The sequence below is a fragment of the Toxotes jaculatrix genome, chromosome 24 (genome assembly GCF_017976425.1).
Source record: "Toxotes jaculatrix isolate fToxJac2 chromosome 24, fToxJac2.pri, whole genome shotgun sequence".
Classification (NCBI taxonomy): domain Eukaryota; kingdom Metazoa; phylum Chordata; class Actinopteri; family Toxotidae; genus Toxotes; species Toxotes jaculatrix.
The window spans coordinates 2,122,546-2,135,625 of NC_054417.1; the positions used below are offsets into that span (position 1 = coordinate 2,122,546).

A 13,080-nucleotide genomic window follows, 5' to 3' on the forward strand; every position below is an offset into this window, starting at 1 on the left:
ATCATCTTCAGTCCACAAGAAGACAAATCAGTGTTATTTTTCCAGCTTTTATTATGGCTTATGTCTCTACTGTGACACTTAAAGTCTTTGTACTAAAGATAAAATCACTTGTTATAGAATGTCATTTCTTAATTTCATTAATGAGGAGGCCATAATGTATTTATTTCACATTTACATGGTACAGAATGAGAACAGATGCTCAATATGGTGTCAGTAAAACGTTTGATTTGTTCATTAAAAATTAACCTTTAAAAATAGTTCAGAAAGGATTAGTATCTATTTCCTTTTTATTCACATGTAAATGTGTAATAGAAATGATAATAAACCGCTTGAATCCTTGAATGGTTGAGTAAAATAACTGTATTAGTTAATTATTGTTAGTTCAAATTATTTCACAGTTTAGATTTAATTTGAACACTGAAGAAAGGAAAAAAGACAGAATTTCAATTTTAGATGTTTAAGGCCCACAGTTTAAAAGATCCTGGTTTGCTGACTGGAATCTGGAAAGAAAACAAACATCAACAAACAGATTAACTGCAAAGGCACGCTGGTCATTTTTAGAACTTCCTATTAGTAGTGGAGAGTGTTTTCTAAAGGTCTAGATGCTGCCTCAGGAGTTTTCTTCCACGTGATTTTTCTGTTAACAAAAATGTGAACTACTGGCAAAATCCACGTTGGGCAAATCATAGCATGGTGCTGATAAAACACAAACACTTGTACAATATTTAGCACCGAACTTACTGAGTCAGAACATCAGTATTTTAGTATCATTACCTTCTGAGTGAACGGGGTGGCACAGGCCAAACAGGCCCTCTCTGGTGTTGCAGGGCTGCTCAGAGTAAACGGGCCAACTAGACCGGACTCTGAGCGAGCTGCAGCCACGGCATCTTTGATGGCGAAGAGCACTGAACTGCCCAGGAAGAGGACGGGTTCTCCAATACCCTGCAGAGCCAAAGGATTATGGGGAATGTCACCTGTGGAGTTTGATGCAATCACAGCAGGAATCTACTGTTCAATTCTATGCCACATGTTATGTCTGTTTTGAAATATCTTGGGAATAAGTGCACTCCTTTTAACATGTTAAAGAAGAGGGGAAAAAAAGAAAAGGTGTACATGTGTACAAGATGACCTCTGACCTTTGAAGAGTATATAGCATGGGGGTTGTGGGAATCTGACAGCAGATAGACGTTGAATAGGAGTGGCACATCGCACACCGCAGGGATCTTATACTGAGATGGACCACGAGTGTACAAGAGCCCCGAGGGGGAAAACTTCAACTCTTCCAGAGTGTAGAGACCCAAACCCTGCATGAACGCTCCTTCAATCTGAGATGGAGAAAAAGGAGGAAACAGAAAGACAGGAAGAAAATCAAGAGGAAATGCATGAAAAGGATTAATACAAAATGTAAGATCTGACTGAAATTTATTTACAAGCATGTAAATATTTGATAGAAAGCTTAAGGTTATAATTATTACCAAATTACACTTTATGATATTTAAATGACATAAAAAGGATTGAGTAAAACTATTAAGAAATAACGGTACTTGCAAAATAAATGGTTAGGTGTGACAAACTGGTCTCACCTGTCCAATGTCCACAGAGGGGTTCACACTCCTGCCAATGTCAACCACAATGTCTGTCCTCACAGCCTACGAAACACATGGTTCTCTCAGACTCATCTTAATATTGACAAATTCTGGAAAAGTATGTTTGACATAAAGATGAAAGGAGTTCTGACCTGGTAGTCTCCTGTCAGGCAGTCCAGCTCCACCTCACAGAAACACGCTCCGAATGTGAAGTAAGCATAAGGCTGACCCTCCATCTTGTCCCAGTCCATGTAAAGATCTGGACCTCTGAGGACGCACAGGCACAAGCTGTCACTGTTTCTTGGCTTTTCACTGAAATATTTCAGTAGGATTATGATTATGTGTCTTACCTGTAGAATCCTGTAGCTGATAAACTGATTTTCTCAAAAAATGCAGCCTGGACCTGAGTACAAAAGACAAACAGTAGATTCATGCCTTGGCTGGTTTTCATTAAAATGCTGCATTTTCCCAGGCTTCCAGAGGCCCTACAGGATTAATCTACGCTTGCCAAATCATACCCAACTCTCCCACGATCCTTTGGGGTTCTTCTGCCTGATTGGCTCCAGTCGCTGGTACAAAATCTGGCAGGCATTCTATATGAGAGAAATAAGAAATGATAGACAAATATTATTTTTTATTGTTAATCTGTCACTTCCATATCACTCCTGTGAAGTCGATAAGTATTACATTCACCAAACAGTTATCAGCGGCAGTAATGCAGTATATAGTACAGCTGTGCAGAAGCTGGACTTTACCTTGACCGCCATGCCATTGGCGTCGGTGCCGAAGGAAGCGGCAGAGGGGCACGTGTTGGGAACAGTGCTTGTGCTGGTTTCACTGATGTAAATCTTGGAGGGCTGGATATGAAGCTCCCGGCTTGCAACCTAAAAAAAAAAGAAAAAAAAATTGTCTTAGGCTCAGAAATTTACAAAGACCGCTGGTCTTTCTGCTGGTTTCAGCAGATTAATGCACATCTGGTGATATAGTGAGTATCTGGGGCAGAAAATTCTCCATCTGCCCTCTCACTGGGACCAAGTCAAAATAAACTTAAGTGTGTGCGTATACCTATAAAAGAGTACAACTAAACTGAGAGTCTAAACGCCAGCTTCCATTCAGGTTTGACTGACTGCTGTGTCATAATACCTGCTGCATTTTAGTGTGGATACCCTGTCCCATCTCCGTCCCACCATGAGTGACCAGAACAGAGCCGTCTCTGTAGATGTGGACCAGAGCTGCAGCCTTTCACACAAACCAACAAAGAAGAGAAATGTTCACTGACATGACTAAGACAGCAAGTTAAAACATTTCTGTGAACTTTTTTTTAACAACTGACATTAAATACATTATCTTCTGTTTAGAAAGGACTTGTTAATTCTAATGTAGTAACATCTGAAAAGCTGGAATGGCATGTCAGCTAAGAGTCACACAAAGATACATACTGATGTCAGCCAGTACGACTTAAGAAATATTGTAATGGGCAAAAAGTAGATAAATGCATCCTTATGAAATCCAACAATTTCAGAATAACAGAAACTGAATCCCGGACACCTGATTTAAGAAGCTCTCAGCAAATGCAATTCCATATTTAATGGGAATGACTGATATTCCCCTCTTCTTCCAGCGGTTCTGCTGGTTAAACTGGTCGATGGCTCTGCGGCGGGCGCTGTAGTCAGACTTGGCCTTGCATTCTTCCCAGCAACGCAGCATGTTCTCTGGGCTGAACTCAAACTTGTAGTGGGTCGTTGACAGGCCTTTGTACATGTTCACCTCCCGAATCTGGTAATAAATTTCAAAATGGGAATTACATTTTTAATTAAAGATAAGATATCACCCAGTGTCTCTTACTTCTTGTTTTTGAAAAGTTGTTCGTAATGTTCTTTTTTTTTATTTCACAAGATAAATATCATCATTGCATGGCACGACGAGATGGACTGTGACCTGGTCTGCAGGGCGTCCCAGCACCACAGCCACGTCATTGACCATGTTCTCCACAACCATGATGCTCTGGGGCACACCGAAGCCCCTGAAGGCGGTGTTGGAGGGCAGGTTTGTCTTGCAGGCAGCTGCACGGCCTCGCAGGTTTGGGATGTTGTAGGCATTGTCCATGTGAAGCAGAATCTTCTCGACTACCTGAAAAACAAAGAAAATCAATGATTACATTTAATGTTTTTGTGATTTGCAAAACACAAGACTCCTTCGCTTATTTGCCACCTTCAAGAAACAAGTAAAATCTGTTTTACCAACCAGAACAGATTCATCCACAGTGTTGCCAGCATTGATGTAGTACTGGATATCTGCAGCCATGATCCGTCCATCATTCATGAAACCCACCTGAAATGAGAGGCAATCAACTATCAGGGTTTCTTTGCATCTTTGCTGACAGAAAAAACACCTGACTTCAGCAGAGGCTGAGCAGCAGGAACCCTCAGGCATTTGCCATTTCCCTCCATGCCCCATTTGGGGGAGTTTCAGAGTGGTAGTAAAGATAAAGATTTTCCTTAAGAACTTTACTGACATGAAAGCCAGGGTATATTGTTGTACCTTGTACTTTCCCAGGACAGGGTGACGACCTCCAGTGATCAGCATGTCCTCGCCTCGCTCCAGAACACAGCGGACTGAATGATTGGTCCTGAACAGGAATTTAAAACAATCACCGCCAGCCTTTCTTTGATTTTTATCATTTAAATGAATTTCAATACACACTGGCTTATACTATACATTAAAACCCATATTAAATCACTTGTTTTTTTTTTGTTAATGTTTTCATTGATAATTATTCTTTAGTCTGAAAAGGAATTTCTGATTCTGTTTCTCAGTCATGGGGAAAATTCAGCCCATTGACTTACTTCCATGCAGCCACAGAGGTGATACTTGCCAGAATGGCAGTTTTAGTGACCTTGCCTCCGAACGCTCCACCAATCCTTTTGACGTGACACGTTACTCTGTTGGACGGGATGCCAAGCGTCTCTGCAATTGCTTCCTGCAGTCAGGAAAATAAGACAGAGCCTGTGAAAAACGTCTAGGTCTGAGTCAAAGTGGAAATTAGACCTCGAGTCACCAGAGCTGACACAAATCTAACAAATCTGTCTCCTTGTACCTGAGTTGAAGTTGGCCACTGAGTGGAGACGTAAACATTGAACTCCATCTCCTCACCGACAGGAACAACCAGCATACTCTGAGTCTCCATGTAGAAATGCTCCTGGCCGCCCATTCGAATCTCTCCTGAGGAAAACAATTGCAAACACAGTCAGGTGAAGACAAACATCTCTCAGGATTTATTTAAAGATATTGTAAAACTGATGTGTGGCAGCATTTGTAGTATGTTCTTCTTACGCAAACAGATTTTTACCTTCGTAAATCTGATCAACACTTTTAAAAGCCTCAATTACATTTCCTCTCTCAATCATCCTGCGTGGCTCAAAGAAAGATGACTTCTCAATGGCTTCCTGTCACAGAATGGCAGCGAGGACAAACACCATGAGGAGCTGTGATTTTCAAGGAACATGAAAACTTACATATTCTGTACCTGATATAACAAAAGTGTAAATTAAAGGGTGAATCTACACTGAAAAGACACAGAGCATGTCTCACTTTGTGTACAAAATTATGCACAGAAAAGATTTGACACAACGATGAAGCAATAAAAAGATTTAAGATTTCACTTTTTCTGTGAATGCTGCAGTTTGGTGGATTATTTTAGTGATAGCAGAGCTGAACTTCAAAGACCTCTGTGGTGAAGACAGGGTCTGGCAGGTCTTCATAGCTGATCTTCACAGCTGCCACACCCCGTTTAGCATGCGCCCTCGTGTCAGCAACCACTGCACATATCATCTGACCAACGCACGACACCTGAAAACACATCCACAGATATAATTTCCAATCAGTGAATCGATTTACTGATTTTCACTGTTCACAGCACTTAAGAATTCCCCCAAAATCTCATCAGCTGTGGAAGTCCTGTTGAGATTGTTTAGCCCCAAAATCCATTAAGAATGGACACAATGAAAACACAAAGAGGTTCACAAACACACACACACACACACATATTCTACCTCTGTCTCAGCAAGCAGCTCCTCATCATAACCAAACATTGAACGCACTTTCTTCCCAGGGATATCTTTGGCCGTGATGACATCAACAACACCAGGAAGCTGCAGAGCCTCGCTCACATCCAGCCCTCTGTTGGACAAAAGACATTTAAAACAAGGAGTGGAGCAGGTCAGGGATCGTCAGCTGGAAAACACAAAAATCCAGAAATTTGTTTTCTCCTTACATGATCTTAGCATGTGCATGAGAGCTAGTGACCAGAGCCAGGAAGAGCTCCCCGTCTGTTCTGGGGATGTCGTCGCAGTAGACAGCTTCACCTGTGGCCTGGCTGATGGCAGAGCGATGCATGATGGGACGTCCCACTGGATCCTGGTCGCTCTGGTCTTTTGACACATGCTGCAGAAGGAGAAGAGGAAGCAATCGGCTTTGTCTCTTCTTTAGATATGAGAATGGACACACTTAAAATTACTGTTTCTATTTTCCGACCTGGAACTCCTGCAGACTGGGTTGGATCACTCTGGGTAAATGCTGGATCCGCATCTCCTCAGGTAGCTCATCAGTGATCACATTCTTTAAAAAAATAAATAAACAAATAAATAAATAAAGGCCTGGTTGTCTATTGTGTCCTATCCTGCAGTATTTGCCATGGTGCATTTTAATCACTGCACAGTCCTACCATTTCTCGGAGCTTCTGCAGGACCTCCAGGTTAAATTTGAAGAGAAAACTAAGAGCCAGGGACCGCCGAAACTCTACTTTTCCTCCAGGAGCTGAAGGAGGGAGGGCCAACTCATCCAGGAGGATGTCATAGGCCCGGCTGAGGGTTTCATCATCCCACGGCCTGAAGGAAACACAGGGGTAAGTATGGTTTACATTTCAGTGGATTATATCTGGTTGTTTTTATTTTTCAGCTGTGTTGAAACTGCATGTGCTTTCTGGTTGAAAAAAAAAACCCACAAAGAAAATGAGAAAGGAGGAATGTTAAAAAATATATATCACACTCACCTTGCTCTGAGAGCTGCGCAGGTTTTGGCAGCTCTAACGGTGGTCGGTCCCATTCCTCCGTAGTAAATACTGACATCCTGAACCACTCTAGAGCCCTCCAAGAAAAGTACCCTCATCCCTGTCGTCACAGTGGCAAAAGAGCTCTCCTTCCTCGGAGCCTGACGGAAAGCACGAACAAATTCCCCCTGCAGGACAAACATGGCATTATGTTACACTTATTATATTTAAAGTTTTTATATACATAAATGTTTTCCCACTTGAACACAGAGCATTTTGAAGCCTTTAAATTAAATAATGTATGACTTTTTAAGAGATTATAGAAAGTGAAAAGAGCTTGAACAAGTTTGAAAATCAGTGATACTTATTTGATCTTTTTAAAGAATACTTGTGAATATAATTATTACTTATATATACAGTCTGAATGACTTTTTTTTCAGTGCATACAGAGCACTGAGCGTTTTTTAGCCAGCAAGCACCTGACCAAAAATAAAAACTGAGGGTGCAAATGGATTGAGAGAACATTTGTACCTTTCTGGAAAAGGGAATGAAGACAGAGACAACAACTTCGTCCGGTCTCAAAATGGTTTTACCAAAGCTCACAAAGAAGTCCTGATTCAGAGGAACCTCTCGTCTTCCTCCTGGTGGATCCAGACAGAACAGGTTGTTAAGCAGGAGTCAAGAAAAGTAAACAGATCTGACTTGACTCTATGTTCTATTCTCTGAAACTAATCAAAGTTGTGGCAACTCACCAAAGGAAATGACGTTCACTTTGCTATTCCCAGCTGCCAAAACAGGGTTCAGGTCTGAATTAGGGTACGCACTCATGATGTTGCCTCCAAGAGACTATGTATATAAAAACAAGAATGAACACATCACACACAGAAACTTTACCAATTCATGTGACTTGACTTGCTTCAAATATAATTACATTTTTTTTATTTCAATCTAATGATAAGAAAACTGATCTGAATCTGTTAAAATAATTTATAAATTTAGCGACAAGTAAAAGGAAAGCATGCAAAGTAAAGAATGTCATGCATCTCTGACAGAATATACAACAGTAATTTAAGAGTGAAGTCTGCTTACAGCAACATTACGGATCTGCTCACTTCCCAGGTTTCCCAGCTGTTGGATCAGGGCCTTGAAGAGTTCCGTCTTCTCCTCTGGAAACTGAAGAACTATCTTCTCCAAAAGAGACCGAACCTCAGACAGACTGCAGCCTGCTCCAAACCAAACCCCTGCGGAAAACCGAGCATGTTAACCAACAAAACTGCAAGTTGGTCGTCTTTTCTGATGTGTCTGGTGAGTTTCATAAACCTGCGGGACATTAAAATGTTCAAAGTCACTGGTCCTGAGAAACAAAACCAGAAACCTACCCTGTGGTGTCTGAGTGACCTCAAACAGCTCCATAACTCTGGTTGGAGATATTATCAGCGGGTGCAAGACACCTTTGAACTTTATATCTGGTCCTTCAACACAAAGCAGAGAGACAATAGCTTAGTTAACTGGGTCAACTGGGTTTTGTTCCTGAATCTAAATATGAAAAAAAAAATCTGTGTTGGTTTGCATTTCTCTGAAACAAAAACACTTAAAAAACCGACTAAATTATTTTTATTTTTTGATGAAATAACTTTGGCCTATATCTGTATTAAACGTTAAATGGAACACCAAAACTGGTTTTACTAGTCACCTATGTTGGTGTTGCCCATGACCAGCGGAGCTTGAGGGTTACTGCTTTTCAGCTGGACCAGCTCCTCCAAAGAGGTGGGAGAAACCCAGGTCATCCTCTCCCCATGGAAGGTGAGTGTCTTTGGGTTTGCCACCTCTGCCATCAGCTACGGAGAAAGGGCCAATTTTATACTGTGATTACTATTAAACGTATGTTGCAGCATCAATATTTCATCAACCTTAGACTTAGAAAATTTATGCAATTTCCATATAATGTTCATTCAAATTCATTTTCCGAGAGTATGATACAAACCAGCCTGTTCTCTGAAAAGTGCTAATACCAAATGAGATAACTTTTTGTTGTGTGAAACAACATCTGATGACTTACAATCAGCTCAGGAGGGAAGATCAGCTCCTGTGTCGGGTCCAGTGGCAAAAACTCTTCCTTGTCAAACAACATAGGCTCTTCCTGGAGGACATTATAAACGGATAAAGGGGGGAATCAAGCATTTAAATGGGATTTAAAACGGCATTTTTATAGGAATGATGCGTGAGGACACCTCAGAATTTATCAAGACAGTGTGACTGACATAACCAAAAGGGTTCAGAGAACAGCCCCCTCAGGGGGTAGTCATGACAAAAAATTAATCAGCTGAACTCACAAGCTCTGATTTAGCAGTACTTTCCTCTCCACTCAGACAACAGTTTCCGACTCCATTGGCTTTGCAGCAGCTGGTTTCCTGTTGGGATCATTTTACATGGATGTCGAACTGCATGCAGCAATTAAACCTATCACATTTTGACTTGGCATGACATTTTATTATAGTCATCAGATCAAAAGGATTTATATCAGTTAAAGCTTTTCAGTTGTATGCAAGTGTTTTCTGTTCTTGCTTTGCTATCAGATCTGAAACTCAGATGTCGTGACGTAGAGTTGAGCTTTGCACCTGACAGAAAGTCCGGCAGCCGTCAATAATAGGGCGATATCCTGTACACCGACATAGATTACCTGAAAAGCAACAACACACTGAGGGCAGGGCTGGGTGCATATCAAATTTATGTGCTTGCATACCTTGACACTGCAAATTACTTAGTAGAAAATCATTGTGTATTCATGCATAAGAATTTGATTATAACTGTATTGATTACATATCATTTGTGATAAATAAATAATGAAACACAAAAAAACATTAAAAGTGACAGAGAGTTGGCACAGAAAATATATATAAGATATATAAAGATATAAGATATCTTTGTTTTTTCACTTCAGTGCAGCCATATACACCACTCTACCTCTCACTGTTAGATACTTCTAGACATTATAATATATTAATATTAGAGATTCAGGACAAAACAGAGCAGACAAACCAGCCAGAGCCTGGGTGATGTCCTCCATGGTCGGCTGAGGTTTGTTCCTCAGCAGCGTGTACATGGACATCACCATCCCTGGAGTGCAGAACCCACACTGGGAGCCATGAGCCTTTGCTAGTCGCTCCTGTATAGACAACATTCATAGCCCATTTCAAGCCTTAGTAGAGTGTTAACGCACATTTATTTATAGCATTTTGCGATGCCACTATACCTCCAAGGAAACCCCTTGCTGCTGGTGATACTTGTCTTATGGACAAAGGCTTTCATATAAGGTGGGAGGCTGGCTGGGTTACACACACACACACATCTCTCACAGGTGCACTACCTTGACTGCATAAACATCTATCGATTAGCTGACCGAGTAAATGCTAAAGACATATAGATTAGCAATGAATGAGAGACTCATTCAGACAGCAGTTTCCGACTCCATTGACTCTACTCATGAGTTAAGGCCTCCCAGCGCAGACCTGCACAGGGTGGATCCTGGTCTTGGTGCTGCCGATGCCCTCCACTGTGGTGACTGCAGCTCCGTGAAGCTGGCAGAGTGGCAGGAGGCAGGCGTTGGCTGAGTAATGTCTGATGGTACAGTGAAGGCAAACTGCTGACAGATCCGAAACATGCTGCAGAAGACATTTAAGAGTACTTCTGTCTGTTTTATCGGTACTACTACAACAACATCTAGCACAGGGGTCAGTAGTTAGGTTTAACTATGGTATTTCCTCTTTTTGCAACAAGGCAAAGACTTTTTGTCAATTTTTGTTTTTTAGCCTCTGGTCAGCAGCTGTTCTACATTTGTGTGGGTGTGCGTTTGTGATCGGTCCTCTGCTACAGGAAGGTGAAGGAGTGAAACAGATGCTGTACTGGTCTGGTGCCAGGAAGGGAAATTACCATTAGTCATCACAAAAAAATCTGTTAAGCCTTAGCTGTGGATGTCCAAACCACTTTGGCAGATAACCAGCTCACATTCAGACTCTCTTGTTTTCTCTCTTTATTTTGTCAATGCTGAACAAATTTATTTTCTGAGCTATGTTTCAGCAAACACTGGCTGTGGTGGAAGTTAAACAGACTTGGCAGCTTTGCATCAGGGAGGAAACCTGAGGAATTTTCTGTCTGTTAATATACAAACACAGATCAAACACAATGTAGGATACATGATGGTTTTGGTGGCAGGTTGATAGCGAGACACCATAACTGTGCACGCCCCGCAGCCTCCACCGCCGCATCCATACTTGGTTCCAGTTAACCTCACTAGAGTCACAGTCAAGGAAATAACCAAACTGAGCTGGTGAAACAACAGCCTGAGGGTTGCACTCACACAATCATTTGTGAATTGTGAAATATCATGCAAAGGTTTTACAAAACCTTATATTTGATAGTGGGTTTGAAGATATGAAGGATACGTTTCTCTCTGAGGAAGGACAACAGCATCGTTTCAGGGTCTGCATGGTTCTCTGTTACCTGTTTTGACAAAAAGCAAAATCACAATCAGACTTTTGGTCAACGTCTCTTTAAAGGGTTTAACTGTCTGGCTTCAAGTTCAGTCGGGCTATTAACAAAACTTATGGTGATATTAATATGTGAAACAAAGGCTGCTATGTTTGTAGTCTAGAAAGCTAGGAATCAGTTCTATTAACACATGGAAGAATGAACAAATTACTAGTAAATATAGTATTAAAAAGTCAGAAGTATTAAATAAAATTATAACTTTACTTGAAGAATGAGCATACAACCTTTTTTTAAAAAAAAAAAAATGTTCTCCAAATCAACAAATTCAGTGGCCTGACCATAAACTTTTTAAAAGCTGACCACATATTGTAATTTTTTATGATAGCAAAAACGGCGAATTATAATTTTTACAGTTGTGTTCGATGGTGCTTTCGTTTGGTTAGCCCGGCGGCCCTTTCCCTTCAAACAAACTGACAAGTCACTGACTTTTTTTTGCCACTTTTTGTTTAATTGACTAACTGTTTAAACTGTCAAAGTCTCTGACACCGTTCTGTTAGCTTAGGGAGAATTTGGTGACAGGCAAATTACTTTTTTTAATCTCGAAGACGTTTGACATTAGACATGTGTGGCATACATAGGCTTAAACGAACTAATAAATAACAAAAACCAGCTGCAAGACCACAAATTGCTAAATAATAAGTCACAAAAGCTGAACATACCTTTTTTCCGTTGATAAAGAAGCATAAAGCGTCTCCTTCATTGCCCGCAGACATCTTCGAAGTGCAGCAACCGAGTTCAACAACAACTGCAAAACTTCCGCCTCCAGAGGCTTTCAAAATAAAAGACAATGTTGCATCTTAGTCGAACTCACAAATACTGCTCTGATACTTTGAAAATAAAACAGATGAAATAAAATAAAAATAAAAATAAAAATAAAATAAAATATCTTTGTTGTTCAAACGACCCAACAATATAACACAGTGGTTCCCGTTGACCTTTTTGGCTTGGGAATTGTTTCATTTGAATACTTTTTAAAAGTCTTCCACTCAGTACTTCATTTAAAAAAGCCAAAAATGGATGGTATTGTGTAAAATATGTCTGTTTTTCCAAGAAGTAGTTGTGTTACTTAAGGATTTCATTTATCCTTTTCTAAAAAAAAAAATATGTTTAAAAAAAACAGTTTTCAGATGTGTAGACACAGTTCAGGCTTTTGGGTGACTTTTTATGCAGAAAATGATTACAATTATGTGCATGTTTTATCATCTGGGATAACATTGTTTTTTTTTATTTGTACGTGTAACATCGCTCTGTTTCCTGTTCCCTCTGATGTGATCCATCCAGTTTTGTTGTGCAGGACTAGATATGCCCACCTCCAACCTTATGTGACCTGTGAAATGTGAAAAAACACAACTCACATTTTAAAGAAGAATTCAGGGACAAAATCATAACTGAACAATCTGATTGCCAGGGGTAGACGCAGCTCATCACATTAACATTATCTCTGTGTGTTTTGTTTTATATGTTTTGCTGTGACAGTTACATCTAAAGTCTGCAGCTGCTCTGCTTTCCTTTAGCAGCATGTTACACAACAAGTCAGATTTTTTAATAATTAACCTGAACTCTGCTCGTTTGGTGAAGACCAAAGTGAATCTGGGTTAAAGAGCTGAGTGTTTTTTTTACCGTTACAAAATGAAATATTTTCTCCTGTCTTCCTTCTTTGTTCATCTCCAGCTATATTATAGACACGTAGGCAGACAAACACATCACACATAGCAGAAAAAGAACATATAATCTATAGGTTTCATGCAGTTTATCATAAAACATGAAATTAAAATTTAACTGCTGCAAAAAAAAAGTGTGGGTTCACACTCCATCTCTCACATTAACCTTCACTTCATCAGCCTGATCTTGGCTTGTACTGTAAATGCGATGCCCTGAAATGTGATGCTTGTCTTTCAG

The 13,080-nt window shown here is 40.3% G+C and overlaps 2 protein-coding genes across 4 annotated transcripts in view; both read right to left on the reverse strand.

Annotated features, from left to right (window-relative positions):
• Positions 1-13,080, reverse strand: part of s100b (S100 calcium binding protein, beta (neural)) — a 614,446-nt gene that overhangs the window by 559,112 nt on the left and 42,254 nt on the right. The gene's annotated exons all lie outside the window — the stretch shown is intronic.
• On the reverse strand, positions 47-11,967 carry aox6 (aldehyde oxidase 6). Its single transcript, XM_041032217.1, has 35 exons — positions 11,841-11,967; positions 11,076-11,133; positions 10,827-10,923; positions 10,143-10,251; positions 9,673-9,799; positions 9,252-9,313; positions 8,967-9,044; positions 8,693-8,773; positions 8,327-8,471; positions 8,013-8,105; positions 7,723-7,874; positions 7,386-7,479; positions 7,165-7,274; positions 6,637-6,821; positions 6,310-6,472; positions 6,120-6,203; positions 5,860-6,029; positions 5,639-5,765; positions 5,313-5,435; positions 4,936-5,032; positions 4,684-4,808; positions 4,433-4,566; positions 4,128-4,215; positions 3,831-3,917; positions 3,525-3,716; positions 3,135-3,362; positions 2,730-2,825; positions 2,342-2,470; positions 2,105-2,179; positions 1,937-1,989; positions 1,739-1,853; positions 1,584-1,649; positions 1,137-1,325; positions 775-942; positions 47-500 (listed from the first exon to the last, which is right to left on the reverse strand). The coding sequence occupies exons 1-35, from the start codon at positions 11,892-11,894 to the stop codon at positions 450-452; spliced, it is 4,005 nt and encodes a 1,334-aa protein (XP_040888151.1). The 5' UTR covers positions 11,895-11,967; the 3' UTR covers positions 47-449.